This window comes from Somniosus microcephalus, unplaced genomic scaffold (genome assembly GCF_052327205.1).
Source record: "Somniosus microcephalus isolate GS21.2 unplaced genomic scaffold, FLI_Smic_1.0 unresolved_chr7, whole genome shotgun sequence".
Classification (NCBI taxonomy): Eukaryota; Metazoa; Chordata; class Chondrichthyes; order Squaliformes; family Somniosidae; genus Somniosus; species Somniosus microcephalus.
Genome location: NW_028225185.1, coordinates 15,770,862 through 15,793,537, shown reverse-complemented (window position 1 = coordinate 15,793,537; position 22,676 = coordinate 15,770,862). Strand labels below are relative to the sequence as shown.

General features: G+C 52.7%; 1 protein-coding gene across 4 annotated transcripts in view; it reads right to left on the bottom strand.

Annotated features, from left to right (window-relative positions):
* Nucleotides 1–5,778: 5,778 nt before the first annotated feature.
* LOC147086575 (SHC-transforming protein 1-like) overlaps nucleotides 5,779–22,676 on the bottom strand; it is a 172,731-nt gene continuing 155,833 nt past the window's right edge. For all 4 annotated transcript variants that reach the window (XM_085978714.1, XM_085978717.1, XM_085978715.1 and 1 more), the window contains 2 exons: nucleotides 9,792–9,978; nucleotides 5,779–5,879 (listed from right to left, as the gene is read on the bottom strand). In XM_085978714.1, coding sequence (XP_085834840.1) covers nucleotides 5,790–5,879; nucleotides 9,792–9,978 — 277 coding nt within the window. In that variant the 3' untranslated portion in view covers nucleotides 5,779–5,789. The remainder of the gene's footprint in view (nucleotides 5,880–9,791; nucleotides 9,979–22,676) is intronic.

Below are 22,676 nucleotides of genomic sequence, written 5' to 3'. Positions count from 1 at the left end.
TAATCTAAGCTCCTGCCCGCCACCCGATCACAGACCTTCCCTTTAGTTCTTTCCTCCCCTTTCCCTGACTCTGTACCTGCCCCATGAACAACGTGGACCACCTTTCCATACCTCGGGAGCCTACTGTCAACAAGGGCAGACGCCGACGACAAAGTCCAACACCGCCTTCAGTGTGCCAGTGCAGCCTTCGGTCGCCTGAGGAAGAGAGTGTTTGAAGACCAGGTCCTCAAACCCGGCACCAAGCTCATGGTCTACAGAGCAGCAGTGATACCTGCCCTCCTGTATGCCTCAGAGACATGGACCATGTACAGCAGGCACCTCAAAGCACTGGGAGAGGTACCACCAACGCTCCGCAAGATCCTGCAAATCCATTGGCAGGATAGGCGCACCGACGTTGGTGTTCTCGCTCAGGCCAACATCCCCAGCATCAAAGCTTTGACCACGCTCGATCAGCTCCGATGGATGGACCACATTGTCCGCATGCCCGATACGAGACTCCCAAAACAAGCGCTCTTCTCGGAGCACCGGCACGGCAAGAGAGTCCCAGGTGGGCAGAGGAAACGCTTCAAGGACACCCTCAAAGCCTCCTTGAAAAAGTGCAACATCCCCACCGACACCTGGGAATCCCTGGCCCAAGACCGCACAAAGTGGAGGAGAAGCATCCGGGAAGGCGCCCAACACCTCGAGTCTCTTCGCCGGGAGCAAGCGGAAGCCGAGCGCACGTCAACCCCAGGCACCCCACCCACCCGCCCCCTTCAACCACCCTCTGCCCCCACCTGTGACAGAGACTGTAGGTCCCGCATTGGACTCATCAGTCACCTGAAAACTCATTTTTAGTGTGGAAGCAAATCATCCTCGGTTCCGAGGGACTGCCTAAGAAGAAGAAGAACTTGCTCAAAACCTGCCACATCTCTAACTTTTTCCAGTTCCCAGACCTGAAAAGCTGACTCTGCTTCTCTCTCCACAGGCGCTGCCTGACCCGCTGAGCGTTCCCGGCAGTTTTCTGTCTATATTTCAGATTTCCATCATCCGCAGGATTTCGACTTTTGTCTAAGTTCGGCTCTGTGGCAATTCAGCAGAAGCTAGTCTGAGAATGAGGGCTGCGTACTGGCTATCGTCACAACACTGTGCTGAAGAAACAGTGTCCTGTTGAAAATGTACCCCCACATAGTCTCGCCGACACCTACACAGTCTGCTTAACCCTTCGTTACCAAGGACCGATCACAGGAGCAGGCTCACGTGCGACGTTCCTGTTAAGCTGCACGGCCGCGAGGGGGGGTTTGGAGGTCCCGCGCAGGCCGCCCAGCGACTTTTGAAATGAAAAACCGCGCCTGGGCGGAAATTTTGAGCGGGCCACGCAACCCGTTAAAGGGACCGCGCGCCCCCACCACCCCCCGGAAAAAAAAATGCGCGGGAACGTTGCTCACAACTGCCCGAGGGCGCAGGCACACGTCAAGGTTCGTGTCGCTGCGAGGCGGAAATCAACGCTAAATTTGGGCGGTGTAAATCTGGAAATGAGGCCCACCTCGGTCCCGGAGTGCACCGAAATCAGAAATAAAAACAGAAAATGCTGGAGACACTCAGCGGGTCAGGCAGCATCCGTGAAGAGAGAAACAGAGTTAACGTTTCGGGTCGGTGACCTTTCGTCAGAACTGGAAAAAAAGCAGGAAATGGAACAGATTTTTAAGCAAGTGTAGGAGCTGGGAGAGGGGGGAGGGGATGAAAGAACAAAAGGGAAGGTTTGTGATAGGATAGAAGGCGGAAGAGGTTAAGAGACATTAAGAGATATTCAAGGCAAGAGGAGGTGGTAATGGGACAGGTTTTTACTTGTAATTTTTCCACTCCTTTCCCCCCCCCCGCCTTTCCTTTTGTTTCTCTCTCTCACCTGGCAGCTATCTCTTGCCCTGCCAGTACACTTCACACCTAATCTCAGCCTATTACCATCTCGTCTGGTTTCGAATACCTTTTATTGTCTCTTTTACTGCTTTTGTCCGATCGCAGCCCTGCCTTCGATCTATTTTCTTTTCTTTCCAGTTTTGAAGAAGAAGGGTTCGACCCGAAACGTCAACTCAAATTTCTCTCCACGGATGTTGCCTGACCTGCTGAGTTTTTCCAGCATTTTCTGTTGTTATTTATTATAAATTGACTTGCTGGTCTCCCAGAGCAAGGAGTTGTCCACGGCCGAGTGTTGCAGACTGGCACATTCCAAGGTCCAGGAGTACGTGCTGAGGGACGCACTAAAGGTTGGTGCTGCCGCCGCAAAGGCACAATGGGGAAGGGCCAGAGCTAAAGGCCCTCCGGCCAGTGTACACCGAGGGGCTGAACCCAGTATACAAACCCCCCTCGGGCTGTATCTATATATATAATGTCTCTCTGTCTGTCTCTCTGTCCAGCTATACAATCAAAAGTTATAGAGCGTACCTACACGCATGTTATATCAAAAGAAAGCTTATCATTAGGGGAGTCTCATAGGTGTATTTACTTTTTGGTCAGACAAAAATTGTTCGGACAGTATACAAAAAACGTTCAAAAATCCTCAAAACTCTGCTCATTAGCGGTTGACCAATCCTACCTCTCATTAGCGTTGAGTGACGTGCTGGTTGACCAATCCTACAGTTCAGTGACCTGATGGTTGACCAATTGGTGCGTCACGGGCGGGACCTAATCCTCCAGTCTCCCCAAACTTCGCCGTCATTTTTTTCATCCCCACAGACAGCCAAACAAACCCCCACATTGCGGCTCCGGGAGCGGCAGGTGAGTTTACACACAGCGGGCGGGGGAGTAGCAGCGGCCGGCCGTCAACCGCGCCACCCGCGGGGGAGCTCAGCTGGGGTCCGACTCGGCCCGAGAGCCCGGCCGGGCCTGAAGCGCTAGGCCCCGCACGGCCGGTATCACAACGGCACCGGGCCTCAGGCGCTAGGCAGGGAGAGGGGAGGGAGGGAGGGACAGAGAGAGGGGAGGGAGGGAGAGGAGAGGGGGAGAGGGAGGGACAGAGAGAGGGGACAGACAGGGGCAGGGAGACCCCGCGGCCCAAAGTTGCCCTGGCAACGCCGGGCACCCCCAGCTAGTGACTTATAAAATGTGTAATGAAAATGCTTTGTAACGTGTCTCTGTAAATTGAGTGTCATGTACCACAGTTAATTTGTATTGTACGTGATGTGGACTGTATTGTCATGTTTCTCAACAAATTTTTATGAATAAAGTATATATTTTTGAAAAAAAAATAAAATTGTGCTGGCAGAATGAAAGACAGCTGCCACGTGGGGGAGAAGAAAAAAATACAGGAAACTTTTTATTATCCGGCACAGACGGGACCGACGTGGTGCAGGTTCATCAAAAATTCCGGATAACCGAACGCTATAGTAAAAGATACGGAGCTGAGAGCTCCGTATAAAGCAACAAACCCTGTTGCTTAGCAACAGGTTCAGAACAATGGCCACAAGTTCCAAGCGTCTCTGTAGCTTAGCAACAGCTGCAGCCACACCCTTGCACAGCAACAGATGGAGGAAGGCAAGTAATAAAACTTACCTGAACCTACTCCTGAATTTTGCCGGTTAACCGAGATTTCCGGTTATTTAGGTGCCGGTAAATCGAAAGTTTCCTGTATATATCTTTTTGTGCACTGAAATCAGGTTGGGCTCCCGATTCAGGTTATACCTACACTATAACTGTAGCATTAGTGCCAAGGAAGCCCGCTTCACACACACACTACAGGTGTACTGTATTCAGAGTCAGCTTCCACTGAGTTGGTCCGCCTCCATTTTGCTCAGTCAAATTTATTTTGGACCATCATCTTTAACTTTCCGCAGGCCTGAACATCGCAATCATTTCTATCACGAGCAGTCTCTGTTCGTCTACTGCCTGCAGGCACCCTGTTTCACTCCCGTACAGTAAGAACATAAGAATTAGGAGCAGGGGGAGGCCATTCATGGCTGATCAACTCCACTTTCCCGCCCGATCCCGTGGTGTCCAAAAATCTATCGATCTCAGCCTTGAATATACTCAACGACTGAGCCTCCACAGCCCTCTGGGGTAGAGAATTCCAAAGACTCACCGCCCTCTGAGTGAAGAAATTCCTCCTCATCTCCGTCCAAAATGGCCGACCCCTTATCCTGAGACTGTGCCCCCTGGTTCTAGACTCTCCAGCCAGGGGGGAACATCCTCCCTGCATCTACCCTGTCAAGCCCTTGAAGAATTTTAAACGTTTTAATGAGATCACCTCTCGTTCTTCCAAACTCCAGGGTAAATCAGCCCAAAGTCTCACATCAGCTGAGCTTGGCTTGCAAAGAGGTATTGTTCGGTCTCCACGCACTTCACTCAATCAGTAGCACACTCGTCTCAGAGAGAATTTTGTGGTTACCAAGCCCTACACTCCAGGGCTTGAGCTTATTGTCTAGGGTGACACGTCAGTGCCGTATCGAGGGAGCGCTGCGCTGTCGGAACTGCTGCCCTCCAGACGCGAGCGGAGACCAACGTCCTGTTCCACCGATTCAGGGGGGATGTTACTTTACAGGGCGCTGGTGAGACTGCACCTGGAGTACTGCGTGCAGTTGTGGTCTCCATCTTTTAAGGAAGCATATACTTGCATTGGAGGCAGTGCAGAGAAGCTTCACGAGGTTGATTCCTGAGATGAAGGGGTTGTCTTATGAGGAAAGGTTGAGCAGGTTGGGCCGATACTCATTGGAGTTTAGAAGAATGAGAGGGGATCTTATTGAAACATATAAGATTCTGAGGGGGATTGACAGGGTGGAAGCTGAGAGGATGTTTCCCCTCGTGGGGAAATCTAGAACTAAGGGGCACAGTTTCAGAATAAGGGGGCACCCATTTAAGACGGAGATGAGGAGGAATTTCTTCTCTCGGAGGGTCGCGAATCTGTGGAATTCTCTACCCCAGAGAGCTGTGGAGGCGGAGTCATTGAATACATTCAAGGCCGAGATTGACAGACATTTGAACTACAGGGGAGTCGAGGGGTTAGGGGGAGAGAGCGGGAAAGTGGAGTTGAGGCCAAGATTGGATCAGCCATGATCTTATTGAATGGCAGAGCAGGCTCGAGGGGCCGAATGGCCGACTCCTGGTTCTTATGTTGTTACAGATCACGCAGCAGCGTTTGAAGAGTCGGGAGTTCAGGTCTGGCGGCTAACACCCCTCCCTCGACCAACACCCCCAAAACCGGATCGACAAGGCGTTCACCTCCGCGCGCTTTGTGGGATGGCGCTGTGCCTAACTCACAACAGCGACTGCGCCGGGCAGAGCTATTCCTTGGGAGGAGACATTTCGGACAGCCACGACGAGGCGCAAGAACAGCCCACGATTAACAAAGCCCCGCTTTATACACCTTTCAAACATCTCCGCTTTGGGGTGGATGCGATTTATGCATGGGCCGTTCTGTGCACAGCAAGATCCCACAAAAGTTGACCAATAAATCTGCAGTTTGGGCTGTTCGGGACACCAGGTGGAGAACGCCCGGCACTTCTTCAAATCGATCTGGATCTTTTTTAACATCCACCCAAAAACCACCGCAACAAGCACACACAGAGCCCTTGAACTACATAACCGCCTTGCTCCGCCAAAGTCGTCGCTCCCATTAATGTAGAGAGGCTGTGCTTGTATGGGTACAGAGAGTCTGAACGCACTGTGGCTCGGGCACGGTCATGTTCTGCCACCAGGGGCCACACTCGGCCCCGAGCGAAAGCCCCAACGATCGGCGAAGGACCTGCCGATGACACGGGGCCGCGGTTAAGAAAAACCCGACTGGGAACGCGTCACCCCCCCCCCCCACCGCTGCAGGTTTAACGTGCAGTACCTTGCATTGCCGGCAGCTGCTTCTGCGAATCCGAGCACCGCATGTCGTAGAGGTTCCCCGACGTCTGACCGACGGGCTGCAGAACCAGAGAGGGGGAGGGGAAAAAACATTTGTAAGCAAGAGACTCGCATTTCTCCAGCGCCTTTCACCACCTCAGGACGTCCCAAAGCGCTTCACAGCCAATTAAGTAGTTTTTTTGAAGTGTGGTCACTGTTGTAATGTGGGAAATGTGGCAGACAATTTTCGCACAGCAAGCTCCCACAACCAGCAATGTGATAATGACCAGATCATCTGTTTTAGTGATGTTGGTTGAGGGATAAATATTATCTTGGACACCGGGGAGAACTCCCCCTGCTCTTCTTTGAAATAGTGGCTGTGGGATCTTTTACGTTCACCCGAGGGGGCAGACGGGGGCCTCGGTTTAACGTCTCATCCGAAAGACGGCACCTCCGACAGTGCGGCGCTCCCTCAGTACCGCCCCTCCGACAGTGCGGCGCTCCCTCAGTACTGACCCTCCGACAGTGCGGCGCTCCCTCAGTACCGCCCCTCCGACAGTGCGGCGCTCCCTCTGTACCGACCCTCCAACAGTGTGGCGCTCCCTCAGTACCGCCCCTCCAACAGTGCAGCGCTCCCTCAGTACCGCCCCTCCGACAGTGCAGCGCTCCCTCAGTACTGCACCTCCGACTTTGCGGCGCTCCCTCAGCTAATAAAGGCAAGTATCCCATATGCCTTTATAACCACCTTATCTACCTGTCCTGCTGCCTTCAGGGATCTATGTACATGCATACCAAGGTCCCTCTGATCCTCTGTCCTTCTTAGGGTCCTACCATTCATTGTGTATTCCCTTGCCTTGTTAGTCCTCCCAAAATGCATCACCTCACACTTTTCAGGGTTAAATTCCATTTGCCACTGTTCTGCCCATCTGACCATCCCGTCTATATCGTCCTGTAGCCTGAGGCTTCCCTCCTCGCTATTTACCACTCCACCAATTTTCGTGTCATCTGCAAACTTACTGATCATACCTCCTACATTCATATCTAAATCATTAATGTACACTACAAACAAAGGACCCAGCATCGATCCCTGCGGTACACCACTGGACACAGGCTTCCAGTCACAAAAACAACCATCGACCATCACCCTCTGCCTCCTGCCACTAAGCCAATTTTGGATCCAATGTGCCAAATTGCCCTGGATCCCATGGGCTCTTACCTTCTTGACCAATCTCCCATGCGGGACTTTGTCAATAGCCTTACTGAAGTCCATGTAGACTACATCAACTGCACTACCCTCATCCACACACCTAGTCACCCCCTCGAAAAATTCAATCAAATTGGTTAGACATGATCTCCCCCTGACAAAGCCATGCTGACTATCCTTGATTAAACATAGAAACATAGAAATAGGAACAGGAGTAGGCCATTCGGCCCTTCGAGCCTGCTCCGCCATTCAATGAGATCATGGCTGATCTTCGTCTGAGATCATAGCTGATCTTACCAGTTCAGTACCCCGTCCCCGCCTTTTCTCCGTAACCCTTAATCCCCTTAGCCTTCAGAAATATATCCAATTCTCTCTTGAAAATATTTATTGAATTAGCCTTCACAGCCCTCTGTGGCAGGGAATTCCACAGGCTCACCACTCTTTGAGTGAAGAAATTCTTCCTCATCTCTGTTTTAAATGATTTGCCCGCTATTTTTAGACTGTGGCCCCTGGTTCTGTGCTCCCCGGCCATTGGAAACATTCTCTCTGAATTCAGCCTGTCCAGGCCTGCCATAATTTTATATGTTTTTATCCTTGCCTCGCCAAGTGGAGACTAATTCTGTCCCTCAGAATTTTTTCCAATAATTTCCCTACCACTGATGTTAGGCTCACTGGCCTGTAATTCCCTGGTTTATCCCTACTACCCTTCTTGAACAATGGTACTACGTTAGCTGTCCTCTGGCAGCTCCCCTGTGGCCAGAGAGGTTCTGAAAATTTGTCTCTGTCGTCGAGTCTATTCAAGACAGAGATCGATAGATTTTTGGACTCTCGGGGAATTGAGCGATATGGGGATCGGACGGGAAAGTGGAGTTGAGGTCGAAGATCAGCCGTGATCTTATTGAATGGCGGAGCAGGCTCGGGAGGGCTGTATGGCCGACTTCTGCTCCTATTTCTTATGTTCTATTCTAGAGATTCCACTTGGGCCACTGTTGTTGTTGGGGAGAACATGCCGACAGTAGTTTAAAAAAAAAAAAATCAATAGTACCTTTCAAAAGGTAATTGGATATAGATTAAAGGAGGAAAAAATTCACAGGGCTGTGGGGAAAGAGCAGGGGGGAGTGGGACTAATTGGAGAGCTCTTTCAAAGAGCCGGCACAGGCACGACGGGCCGAATGGCCTCCTGTGCTGTAATATTCCATGACATCAGTCCTAAAGCTGCCTTTCCCCAGTGCGAACCCTCGTCCTGCTGTCGGGTTTAATTTGACGTTTAATGTTCCAGATTTATATTTCCGGTACAGTATAGATAACACTGTTAGTGATGCCTTGACTAACTCAGTTCTGACACAGGATCTTTCACGATCAGTATTGCTCAGTTAAGAACATAAGAAATAGGAGCAGGAGTCGGCCATTCGGCCCCTCGAGCCTGCTCCGCCATTCAATAAGATCATGGCTGATCATCGACCTCAGCTCCACTTTCCCGCCCGATCCCCATATCCCTCGATTCCCCGAGAGTCCAATAATCTCTCGATCTCAGCCTTGAATATACTCAACGACTGAGCCTCCACAGCCCTCTGGGGCAGAGAATTCCAAAAATTCACCGCCCTCTGAGTGAAGAAATTCCTCCTCATCTCAGTCCAAAATGGCCGACCCCTTATCCTGAGACTGTGACCCCTGGTTCTAGACTCCCCAGCCAGGGGGAAACAGCCTCTCAGCATCTACCCTGTCAATCCCCCTCAGAATCTTACATGTTTCAATGAGATCACCTCTCATTCTTCTAAACTCCAGAGAGTATCGGCCCAATCTACTCAATCTCTCCTCATAGGACAGCCCTCTCACCCCAGGAATCAATCTAGTGAACCTTCGTTGCACCGCCTCCAAGGCAAGTATATCCTTCCTTAGATAAGGAGAACAAAACTGTGCCCAGTACTCCAGGTGTGGTCTCACCAAGGCCCTGTACAGTTGTAGCAAGACTTCCTCACTCTTATACTCCAACCCCCTTGCAATAAAGGCCAACATGCCATTTGCCTTCCTAATTGCTTGCTGCACATCACAGAATCACACAGAATCACAGAAACCCCACAGTGCAGATAGAGGCCATTTCGGCCCATCGAGCCTGCACCGACACATATCCCACCCGATCCCCATAACCCAACGTATTTAATCCCCCTAACACTAAGGGTCAATTTATCATAGCCAATCAACCTAGCCTGCACATCTTTGGACTGTGGGAGGAAACCGGAGCACCCGGAGGAAACCCACGCAGACACGGGGAGAATGTGCAAACTCCACACAGACAGTTACCCGAGGCCGGATTCGAACCCGGGTCTCTGGCGCTGTGAGGCAACAGTGCTAACCACTATGCCACCGTGCTGCCTTACATGCCATACATGTTACCTTTCTGTGCTTCGTGGACAAGGAATCCCAAATCCCTCTGAACACCAACATTTCCCAGCCTCTCACCAATTAAAAAATATTCTGCTTTGCTATTCTTCCTGCCAAAGTGGACAATTTCACATTGCCCCAGGTTGCCCCGGCACCCCTGGGCAAGGGGATGAAAAACCAGTCAAGGTTCCTGCTCCTAACCACTAAGCCAGTGGCCCCTGCTAGATAGCACTTGGTTGAATAGCAGGCGGGCACTTCCTAGCCCTCTCATCCCAGGAATCAATCTGGTGAACCTTTCTTGCATCCCCCTCTAACGCAAGTATATCCTTCCTTGGGTAAGGAGACCAAACGTGGCACGGTACAGGGAGTCGTGTGGTGTGGTGGCAGTGCAGTGAGTGACACTGACCAGTGTGGCTCCGAGGTGGTTGGGGAGTTGTGAGGAATGGGCTGGGCTCCTGGCTGCCCCCTCGCGGTGCCTCAGATCCACCAGCCCGCCGAGCGGGGGCTCCTTGCCCGGAAAGTCGTTGTAGTACTGGTGGTCCACCGGCTCCTCCTCCTCCTCGTCCCACGCCGAGGCGTCAAAGCCCGCCATCCTGGGAAGGCACAGCGACAAACAGCGGGTCAACTCACAGCTTATGGACAACTGCCCCGGCACTCCAGCACAAGCACCGGCTAAACCTGCTTCTTATTAACGTGAGGGGATTTCATTTGATTAAAAAAAAAAAGACTCCCATTTCTCCAGCGCCTTTCACCACCTCAGGACGTCCCAAAGCGCTTTACAGCCAATGAAGTACTTTTTAAAGCGTGGTCACTGTTGTAATGTAGGAAACGCGGCAGCCAATTTGCGCACAGCAAGCTCCCACAAACAGCAACGAGATAATGACCAGATCATCTGTTTGCATGATGTTGGTTGAGGGAAAAATATTGGCCCTGGACCCCCCTGCTCTTCTTCCAATAGCGGCTGTGGGATCTTTTTACGTCCACCCGAGAGGGCAGACGGTGCCTCGGTTTAACGTCTCATCCGAAAGACGGCACCTCCGACAGTGCGGCGCTCCCTCAGTACTGCTCTCCGACAGTGCGGCGCTCCCTCAGTGCTGCCCCTCCGACAGTGCGGCGCTCCCTCAGTACTGCTCTCCGACAGTGCGGCGCTCCCTCAGTGCTGCCCCTCCGACAGTGCGACGCTCCCTCAGTACCGCCCCTCCGACAGTGCGGCGCTCCCTCAGTACCGCCCCTCCGACAGTAAGGCGCTCCCTCAGTACTGCCCCTCCGACAGTGCGGCGCTCCCTCAGTACCGCCCCTCCGACAGTGCGGCGCTCCCTCAGTACTGCCCCTCCGACAGTGCGGCGCTCCCTCAGTACCGCCCCTCCGACAGTGCGGCGCTCCCTCAGTACCGCCCCTCCGACAGTGCGGCGCTCCCTCAGTACTGCCCCTCCGACAGTGCGGCGCTCCCTCAGTACTGCCCCTCCGACAGTGCGGCGCTCCCTCAGTACTGCCCCTCCGACAGTGCGGCGCTCCCTCAGTACTGCCCCTCCGACAGTGCGGCGCTCCCTCAGTACTGCCCCTCCGACAGTGCGGCGCTCCCTCAGTACCGCCCCTCCGACAGTGCGGCGCTCCCTCAGTACCGCCCCTCCGACAGTGCGGCGCTCCCTCAGTACTGCCCCTCCGACAGTGCGGCGCTCCCTCAGTACTGCCCCTCCGACAGTGCGGCGCTCCCTCAGTACTGCACTGGGAGTGTCAGCCTAGATTTTTGAGCTCAACTCTCTGGAATGGGACTTGAACCCATGACCTTCTGACTCAGAGGGGAGAGAGAGAACGACCCACTGATCCACAGCTGACAACAACTTACATTTATAAAGCACCTTTAATGTAGTAAAACGTCCCAGGGTGCTTCACCACAGCATTATCAATAAAAATTTGACACCGAGTCACATAAGGAGATATTAGGACAGGTGAGGCTTTAAGGAGCGTCTTCAAAGAGGAGAGAGAGGCGGAGAGGTTTAGGGAAGGAATTCCAGAGCTTGGGGCCCAGGCAGCTGAAGGCACGGCCGCCAATGGTGGAGCGATGGAAATCAGGGGATGCTCAAGAGGCCAGAATTGGAGGAGCGCAGAGATCTCGGAGGGGGTTGTGGGACTGGTGGAGGTTACAGAAATAGGGAGGGGCTTTAGTCATTCTTCAATGACCTTTTTCAACAACCTAGGCTGCCACATTATTTTACTTTTGATACATAGATACATAGAAGATAGGAGCAGGAGTAGGCCATTCGGCCCTTCGAGCCTGCTCCGCCATTCAATGAGATCATGGCTGATCATCCAAAATCAGTACCCGGTCCCTGCCTTCTCCCCATATCCCTTGATCCCTTTAGCCTTAAGAAATATATCCAACTCTTTCTTGAATATACTGAATGAACTGGCCTCCACCGCCCTCTGTGGCAGAGAATTCCACAGGTTCACCACTCTCTGGGTGAAGAAATTCCTCCTCATTTCAGTCCTAAATGGCTTACCCCTTATCCTTAGACTATGACCTGGTTCTGGACTCCCCGGCCATCAGAAACATCCTTCCTGTATCTAGTCTGTCCAGGCCTGACAGAATTTTATAGGTTTCGATGAGATCCCCTCTCAATCTTCTAAACTCCAGTGAGTATAAGCCCAATCGATACAATCTCTCCTCATACGTCATTCCTGCCATCCCAGGTATCAGCCTGGTGAATCTTCGCTGCACTCCTTCCATGGCAAGAACGTCCTTCCTCAGGTAAGGCGACCAAAACTGCACACAATACTCAAGGTGTGGTCTCACCAAGGCCCTGTACAACTGCAGCAAGACATCCTTGTTCTTGTACTCGAACCCTCTTGCTATGAAGGCCAACATACCATTTGCCTTCTTAACCGCCTGCTGCACCTGCATGCTTACCTTCAGCGACTGGTGTACAAGAACACCCAGGTCTCTTTGCACTTCCCCTTCTCCCAATCTATTACCATTCAAATAATAATCTGCCTTCCTGTTTTTGCCACCAAAGTGGATAACCTCACATTTATCCACATTATCGTGCATTTGCCATGTTTCTGCCCAATCACCCAAATCGTGCTGGAGTTTCACGACATCCTCCTCACAGCATACCCTCCCCCCCAGCTTTGTGTCGTCTGCAAATTTGGAGATATTACATCCAATTCCCTCGTCCAGATCATTAATATATATTGTGAACAGCTGGGGTCCTAGGTCCAATCCTTGCAGTACCCCACTAGTCACTGCCTGCCACTCGGAAAACGACCCGTTTATTCCAACTCTTTGCTTTCTGTCCACCAACCAGTTGGGTACGTTTTTCCTCACCTTGAGGTGTTATGTCAATGCTGAAGAATGGAAATTTCCCATCATTGTACGTACGTGGTCTCACTCCCAGGGCAGGTACAGCACGGGTTAGATACAGAGTAAAGCTCACTCTACACTGTCCCGTCAAACACTCCCAGGGCAGGTACAGCACGGGTTAGATACAGAGTAAAGCTCCCTCTACACTGTCCCATCAAACACTCCCAGGGCAGGTACAGCACGGGTTAGATACAGAGTAAATCTCCCTCTACACTGTCCCATCAAACACTCCCACGGCAGGTACAGCACGGGTTGATACAGAGTAAAGCTCCCTCTACACTGTCCTATCAATCACTCCCAGGGCAGGTACAGCACGGGTTAGATACAGAGTAAAGCTCCCTCTACACTGTCCCATCAAACACTCCCAGGGCAGGTACAGCACGGGTTAGATACAGAGTAAAGCTCCCTCTACACTGTCCCATCAAACACTCCCAGGGCAGGTACAGCACGGGTTAGGTACAGAGTAAAGCTCCCTCTACACTGTCCCATCAAACACTCCCAGGGCAGGTACAGCACGGGTTAGATACAGAGTAAAGCTCCCTCTACACTGTCCCATCAAACACTCCCAGGGCAGGTACAGCACGGGTTAGATACAGTGTAAAGCTCCCTCTACACTGTCCCCATCAAACACTCCCAGGGCAGGTACAGCACTGGTTAGATACAGAGTAAAGCTCCCTCTACACTGTCCCATCAAACACTCCCAGGGCAGGTACACCACGGGTTAGATACAGAGTAAAGCTCCCGCTACACTGTCCCATCAAACACTCCCAGGGCAGGTACAGCACGGGTTAGATACAGAGTAAAGCTCCCTCTACACTGTCCCATCAAACACTCCCAGGGCAGGGACAGCACGGGTTAGATACAGAGTAAAGCTCCCTCTACACTGTCCCCATCAAACACTCCCAGGGCAGGTACAGCACGGGTTAGATACAGAGTAAAGCTCCCTCTACACTGTCCCATCAAACACTCCCAGGGCAGGTACAGCACGGGTTAGATACAGAGTAAAGCTCCCTCTACACTGTCCCATCAAACACTCCCAGGGCAGGGACAGCACGGGTTAGATACAGAGTAAAGCTCCCTCTACACTGTCCCATCAAACACTCCCAGGGCAGGTACAGCACGGGTTAGATACAGAGTAAAGCTCCCTCTACACTGTCCCATCAAACACTCCCAGGGCAGGTACAGCACGGGTTAGATACAGAGTAAAGCTCCCTCTACACTGTCCCCATCAAACACTCCCAGGGCAGGTACAGCACGAGTTAGATACAGAGTAAAGCTCCCTCTACACTGTCCCCATCAAACACTCCCAGGGCAGGTACAGCACGGGTTAGATACAGAGTAAAGCTCCCTCTACACTGTCCCATCAAACACTCCCAGGGCAGGTACAGCACGGGTTAGATACAGAGTAAAGCTCCCTCTACACTGTCCCATCAAACACTCCCAGGGCAGGTACAGCACGGGTTAGATACAGAGTAAAGCTCCCTCTGCACTGACCCATCAAACACTCCCAGGGCAGGTACAGCACGGGTTAGATACAGAGTAAAGCTCCCTCTACACTGTCCCATCAAACACTCCCAGGGCAGGTACACCACGGGTTAGATACAGAGTAAAGCTCCCGCTACACTGTCCCATCAAACACTCCCAGGGCAGGTACAGCACGGGTTAGATACAGAGTAAAGCTCCCTCTGCACTGTCCCATCAAACACTCCCAGGGCAGGTACAGCACGGGTTAGATACAGAGTAAAGCTCCCTCTACACTGTCCCCATCAAACACTCCCAGGGCAGGTACAGCATGGGTTGGATACAGAGTAAAGCTCCCTCAATACTGTCCCATCAAACACTCCCAGGGCAGGTACAGCACGGGGTTAGATACAGAGTAAAGCTCCCTCTACACTGTCCCATCAAACACTCCCAGGACAGGTACAGCACGGGTTAGATGCAGAGTAAATCTCCCTCGACACTGTCCCATCAAACACTCCCAGGGCAGGTACAGCACGGGTTAGATACAGAGTAAAGCTCCCTCTACACTGTCCCATCAAACACTCCCAGGGCAGGTACAGCACGGGTTAGATACAGAGTAAAGCTCCCTCTACACTGTCCCATCAAACACTCCCAGGGCAGGTACAGCACGGGTTAGATACAGAGTAAAGCTCCCTCTACACTGTCCCATCAAACACTCCCAGGGCAGGTACAGCACGGGTAAGATACAGAGTAAAGCTCCCTCTACACTGTCCCATCAAACACTCCCAGGGCAGGTACAGCACGGGTTAGATACAGTGTAAAGCTCCCTCTACACTGTCCCCATCAAACACTCCCAGGGCAGGTACAGCACGGGTTAGATACAGAGTAAAGCTCCCTCTACACTGTCCCATCAAACACTCCCAGGGCAGGTACACCACGGGTTAGATACAGAGTAAAGCTCCCGCTACACTGTCCCATCAAACACTCCCAGGGCAGGTACAGCACGGGTTAGATACAGAGTAAAGCTCCCTCTGCACTGTCCCATCAAACACTCCCAGGGCAGGTACAGCACGGGTTAGATACAGAGTAAAGCTCCCTCTACATTGTCCCCATCAAACACTCCCAGGGCAGGTACAGCATGGGTTGGATACAGAGTAAAGCTCCCTCTATACTGTCCCATCAAACACTCCCAGGGCAGGTACAGCACGGGGTTAGATACAGAGTAAAGCTCCCTCTACACTGTCCCATCAAACACTCCCAGGACAGGTACAGCACGGGTTAGATACAGAGTAAATCTCCCTCTACACTGTCCCATCAAACACTCCCAGGGCAGGTACAGCATGGGTTAGATACAGAGTAAAGCTCCCTCTACACTGTCCCATCAAACACTCCCAGGGCAGGTACATCACAGGTTAGATACAGAGTAAAGCTCCCTCTACACTGTCCCATCAAACACTCCCAGGGCAGGTACAGCACGGGTTAGATACAGAGTAAAGCTCCCTCTACACTGTCCCATCAAACACTCCCAGGGCAGGTACAGCATGGGTTGGATACAGAGTAAAGCTCCCTCTACACTGTCCCATCAAACACTCCCAGGGCAGGTACAGCACGGGTTAGATACAGAGTAAAGCTCCCTCTATACTGTCCCATCAAACACTCCCAGGGCAGGTACAGCACGGGGTTAGATAGAGTAAAGCTCCCTCTACACTGTCCCATCAAACACTCCCAGGACAGGTACAGCACGGGTTAGATGCAGAGTAAATCTCCCTCTACACTGTCCCATCAAACACTCTCAGGGCAGGTAAAGCACGGGTTAGATACAGAGTAAAGCTCCCTCTACACTGTCCCATCAAACACTCCCAGGGCAGGTACAGCACGGGTTAGATACAGAGTAAAGCTCCCTCTACACTGTCCCATCAAACACTCCCAGGGCAGGTACAGCACGGGTTAGATACAGAGTAAAGCTCCCTCTACACTGTCCCATCAAACACTCCCAGGGCAGGTACAGCACGGGTTAGATACAGAGTAAAGCTCCCTCTACACTGTCCCATCAAACACTCCCAGGGCAGGTACAGCACGGGTTAGATACAGTGTAAAGCTCCCTCTACACTGTCCCCATCAAACACTCCCAGGGCAGGTACAGCACGGGTTAGATACAGAGTAAAGCTCCCTCTGCACTGTCCCATCAAACACTCCCAGGGCAGGTACAGCACGGGTTAGATACAGAGTAAAGCTCCCTCTACACTGTCCCCATCAAACACTCCCAGGGCAGGTACAGCATGGGTTGGATACAGAGTAAAGCTCCCTCTATACTGTCCCATCAAACACTCCCAGGGCAGGTACAGCACGGGGTTAGATACAGAGTAAAGCTCCCTCTACACTGTCCCATCAAACACTCCCAGGACAGGTACAGCACGGGTTAGATACAGAGTAAATCTCCCTCTACACTGTCCCATCAAACACTCCCAGGGCAGGTACAGCACGGGGTTAGATACAGAGTAAAGCTCCCTCTACACTGTCCCATCAAACACTCCCAGGGTAGGTACATCACAGGTTAGATACAGAGTAAAGCTCCCTCTACACTGTCCCATCAAACACTCCCAGGGCAGCTACAGCATGGGTTAGATACAGAGTAAAGCTCCCTCTACACTGTCCCATCAAACACTCCCAGGGCAGGTACATCACAGGTTAGATACAGAGTAAAGCTCCCTCTACACTGTCCCATCAAACACTCCCAGGGCAGGTACAGCACGGGTTACATACAGAGTAAAGCTCCCTCTACACTGTCCCATCAAACACTCCCAGGGCAGGTACAGCACAGGTTAGATACAGAGTAAAGCTCCCTCTACACTGTCCCATCAAACACTCCCAGGGCAGGTACAGCATGGGTTAGATACAGAGTAAAGCTCCCTCTACACTGTCCCATCAAACACTCCCAGGGTAGGTACAGCACGGGTTAGATACAGAGTAAAGCTCCCTCTACACTGTCCCATCAAACACTCCCAGGGCAGGTACAGCACGGGTTAGATACAGAGTAAAGCTCCCTCTACACTGCCCCATCAAGCACTCCCAGGGCAGGTACATCACAGGTTAGATACAGAGTAAAGCTCCCTCTACACTGTCCCATCAAACACTCCCAGGGCAGGTACAGCATGGTTTAGATACAGAGTAAAGCTCCCTCTACACTGTCCCATCAAACACTCCCAGGGCAGATACAGCATGGGTTGGATACAGAGTAAAGCTCCCTCTATACTGTCCCATCAAACACTCCCAGGGCAGGTACAGCACGGGGTTAGATACAGAGTAAAGCTCCCTCTACACTGTTCCATCAAACACTCCCAGGACAGGTACAGCACGGGTTAGATACAGAGTAAATCTCCCTCTACACTGTCCCATCAAACACTCCCAGGGCAGGTACAGCACGGGGTTAGATACAGAGTAAAGCTCCCTCTACACTGTCCCATCAAACACTCCCAGGGTAGGTACATCACAGGTTAGATACAGAGTAAAGCTCCCTCTACACTGTCCCATCAAACACTCCCAGGGCAGCTACAGCATGGGTTAGATACAGAGTAAAGCTCCCTCTACACTGTCCCATCAAACACTCCCAGGGCAGGTACATCACAGGTTAGATACAGAGTAAAGCTCCCTCTACACTGTCCCATCAAACACTCCCAGGGCAGGTACAGCACGGGTTAGATACAGAGTAAAGCTCCCTCTACACTGTCCCATCAAACACTCCCAGGGCAGGTACAGCACAGGTTAGATACAGAGTAAAGCTCCCTCTACACTGTCCCATCAAACACTCCCAGGGCAGGTACAGCATGGGTTAGATACAGAGTAAAGCTCCCTCTACACTGTCCCATCAAACACTCCCAGGGTAGGGACAGCACGGGTTAGATACAGAGTAAAGCTCCCTCTACACTGTCCCATCAAACACTCCCAGGGTCGGGACAGCACGGGTTAGATACAGAGTAAAGCTCCCTCTACACTGTCCCATCAAACACTCCCAGGGCTGGTACAGCACGGGTTAGATACAGAGTAAAGCTCCCTCTGCACTGTCCCATCAAACACTCCCAGGGTAGGTACAGCACGGGTTAGATACAGAGTAAAGCTCCCTCTACACTGTCCCATCAAACACTCCCAGGGCTGGTACAGCACGGGTTAGATACAGAGTAAAGCTCCCTCTGCACTGTCCCATCAAACACTCCCAGGGCAGGTACAGCACAGGGTTAGCTACAGAGTAAAGCTCCCTCTACACTGTCCCATCAAACACTCCAGGGCAGGTACAGCACGGGGTTAGATACAGAGTAAAGCTCCCTCTACACTGTCCCATCAAGCACTCCCAGGGCAGGTACATCACAGGTTAGATACAGAGTAAAGCTCCCTCTACACTGTCCCATCAAACACTCCCAGGGCAGGTACAGCATGGGTTAGATACAGAGTAAAGCTCCCTCTACACTGTCCCATCAAACACTCCCAGGGCAGGTACATCACAGGTTAGATACAGAGTAAAGCTCCCTCTACACTGTCCCATCAAACACTCCCAGGGCAGGTACAGCACGGGTTAGATACAGAGTAAAGCTCCCTCTACACTGTCCCATCAAACACTCCCAGGGGCTGGTACAGCACGGGTTAGATACAGAGTAAAGCTCCCTCTACACTGTCCCATCAAACACTCCCAGGGCAGGTACAGCACGGGGTTAGATACAGAGTAAAGCTCCCTCTACACTGTCCCATCAAACACTCCCAGGGCAGGTACAGCACGGGTTAGATACAGAGTAAAGCTCCCTCTACACTGTCCCATCAAACACTCCCAGGGCAGGTACAGCACGGGTTAGATACAGAGTAAAGCTCCCTCTACACTGTCCCATCAAACACTCCCAGGGTAGGTACAGCACGGGTTAGATACAGAGTAAAGCTCCCTCTACACTGTCCCCATCAAACACTCCCAGGGCAGGTACAGCACGGGTTAGATACAGAGTAAAGCTCCCTCTACACTGTCCCATCAAACACTCCAGGGCAGGTACAGCACGGGGTTAGATACAGAGTAAAGCTCCCTCTACACTGTCCCATCAAACACTCCCAGGGCAGGTACAGCACGGGGTTAGATACAGAGTAAAGCTCCCTCTACACTGTCCCATCAAACACTCCCAGGGCAGGTACAGCACGGGTTAGATACAGAGTAAAGCTCCCTCTGCACTGTCCCATCAAACACTCCCAGGGCAGGTACAGCACAGGTTAGATACAGAGTAAAGCTCCCTCTACACTGTCCCATCAAACACTCCCAGGGCAGGTACAGCATGGGTTAGATACAGAGTAAAGCTCCCTCTACACTGTCCCATCAAGCACTCCCAGGGCAGGTACATCACAGGTTAGATACAGAGTAAAGCTCCCTCTACACTGTCCCATCAAACACTCCCAGGGTAGGGACAGCACGGGTTAGATACAGAGTAAAGCTCCCTCTACACTGTCCCATCAAACACTCCCAGGGCAGGTACAGCACGGGTTAGATACAGAGTAAAGCTCCCTCTACACTGTCCCATCAAACACTCCAGGGCAGGTACAGCACGGGTTAGATACAGAGTAAAGCTCCCTCTACACTGTCCCATCAAACACTCCCAGGGCAGGTACAGCACGGGTTAGATACAGAGTAAAGCTCCCTCTGCACTGTCCCATCAAACACTCCCAGGGCAGGTACAGCACGGGTTAGATACAGAGTAAAGCTCCCTCTGCACTGTCCCATCAAACACTCCCAGGGGCAGGTACAGCACGGGGTTAGATACAGAGTAAAGCTCCCTCTACACTGTCCCATCAAACACTCCCAGGGCAGGTACAGCACGGGGTTAGATACAGAGTAAAGCTCCCTCTACACTGTCCCGTCAAACACTCCCAGGGCAGGTACAGCACGGGTTAGATACACAGTAAAGCTCCCTCTACACTGTCCCATCAACACTCCCAGGGCAGGTACAGCACGGGTTAGATACAGAGTAAAGCTCCCTCTACACTGTCCCATCAAACACTCCCAGGGCAGGTACAGCACGGGTTAGATACAGAGTAAAGCTCCCTCTACACTGTCCCATCAAACACTCCCAGGGCAGGGTACAGCACGGGTTAGATACAGAGTAAAGCTCCCTCTGCACTGTCCCATCAAACACTCCCAGGGCAGGTACAGCACGGGTTAGATACAGAGTAAAGCTCCCTCTACACTGTCCCATCAAACACTCCCAGGGCAGGTACAGCACAGGGTTAGATACAGAGTAAAGCTCCCTCTACACTATCCCATCAATCACTCCCAGGGCAGGTACAGCACGGGTTAGATACAGAGTAAAGCTCCCTCTGCTCTTCCTCAACAATGTGCATCAGCCCCAACAGCTGTAGGGGAGGCTTTCCTTCCCGCCGTCTGGGCAGGATTCATACCCAATGCTGGAAATTATTGGATGTTTTTTCCTCGCTGAACACTTTAATGACACAGTGGCCATGGCAGTAACTGCGCTCTCTGATCTGCATTAATAGTACGGAGCACAGGTTCAGGTGTGTCGGCAGGTGTGTGAGAGAGAATGGGAGTGTGAGTGTGATTGAAAGAGAGAGTAAGTGAGATTGAATGAATGAGATAATAAGTGTAAATGAGAGAGCGCGAGAATGTGGGCAAGAGGAGTGAGAGAGAGAGAGAGAGAGCTTTAGAGAGAGCGTTAGACAGAGAGGGAGCTTGAGAGAGAGAGCGAGAGAAAGTGAGCAGGGAGAGAGAGAGAGCAGGGAGAGAGAGAGAGCAGGGGCGAGAGAGAGAGCAGGGGCGAGAGAGAGAGCAGGGGGAGAGAGAGCAGGGGAGAGAGAGAGAGCAGGGGAGAGAGAGAGAGAGAGCAGGGGAGCAGAGAGAGAGAGCAGGGGAGAGAGGGAGAGCAGGGGGAGAGAGAGAGAGCAGGGGAGAGAGAGAGAGCAGGGGAGAGAGAGAGAGCAGGGGGAGAGAGAGAGAGCAGGGGAGAGAGAGAGAGCAGGGGAGAGAGAGAGAGCAGGGGAGAGAGAGAGAGAGCAGGGGAGAGAGAGAGAGCAGGAAGAGAGAGAGCAGGAGAGAGAGAGCAGGGAGAGAGAGAGAGCAGGGAGAGAGCAGAGAGAGCAGGGGAGAGAGAGAGAGCAGGGGAGAGAGAGAGAGAGAGCAGGGGGGAGAGAGAGAGAGCAGGGGGAGAGAGAGAGAGCAGGGGGAGAGAGAGAGCAGGGGGAGAGAGAGAGAGCAGGGGAGAGAGAGAGCAGGGGGAGAGAGAGAGCAGGGGGAGAGAGGAGAGCAGGGGGAGAGAGAGAGCAGGGGGAGAGAGAGAGAGCAGGGGGAGAGAGAGAGAGCAGGGGGAGAGAGAGAGCAGGGGCGAGAGAGAGAGCAGGGAGAGAGAGCAGAGAGAGAGAGCAGGGGAGAGAGAGAGAGCAGGGGGAGAGAGAGCAGAGAGAGGAGAGAGAGAGCAGGGGAGAGAGAGAGAGCAGGGGAGAGAGAGAGAGCAGGGAGAGAGAGAGAGAGCAGGGGCGAGAGAGAGAGAGCAGGGAGAGAGAGAGAGAGCAGGGGAGAGAGAGAGAGAGAGAGCAGTGAGAGAGAGAGAGCAGGGAGAAGAGAGAGCAGGGAGAGAGAGAGAGCAGGGGAGAGAGAGAGAGCAGGGGAGAGAGAGAGAGCAGGGGAGAGAGAGAGAGAGCAGGGAGAGAGAGAGAGCAGGGGCAGAGAGAGAGAGAGAGCAGGGGAGAGAGAGAGAGCAGGAGAGCGAGAGAGAGAGAGAAGAGAGGCAGAGAGAGAGAGCAGGGAGAGAGAGCAGGAGAGAGAGAGAGCAGAGAGAGAGCAGGGAGAGAGAGCAGGGAGAGAGAAGAGCAGGGGAGAGAGAGAGCAGGGGAGAGAGAGAGAGAAGAGAGCAGGGGAGAGAGAGGAGAGCAGGGAGAGAGAGAGAGCAGGGGGAGAGAGAGAGCAGGGGAGGAGAGAGAGAGCAGGGAGAGAGAGAGAGCAGGGGAGAGAGAGAGAGAGCAGGGGAGAGAGAGAGAGCAGGGGGCGAGAGAGAGAGCAGGGGAGAGAGAGCAGAGAGAGAGAGCAGGGGAGAGAGAGAGCAGGGGAGAGAGAGAGAGCAGGGGAGAGAGAGAGAGCAGGGGAGAGAGAGAGAGCAGGGGAGAGAGAGAGAGCAGGGGAGGAGAGAGAGAAGAGAGCAGGGGAGAGAGAGAGCAGGGGAGAGAGAGAGAGCAGGGCGAGAGAGAGAGAGCAGGGGAGAGAGAGAGAGCAGGGGGAGAGAGAGAGGAGCAGGGGAGAGAGAGAGAGCAGGGGAGGAGAGAGAGCAGAGAGAGAGAGCAGGAGAGAGAGAGCAGGGGAGAGAGAGAGAGCAGGGGGAGAGAGAGGAGCAGGGGGCGAGAGAGAGCAGGGGAGAGAGAGAGCAGGGGAGAGAGAGAGAGGGAGCAGAGAGAGAGAGAGCAGGGGGAGAGAGAGCAGAGCAGGGGGGAGAGAGAGGGGGG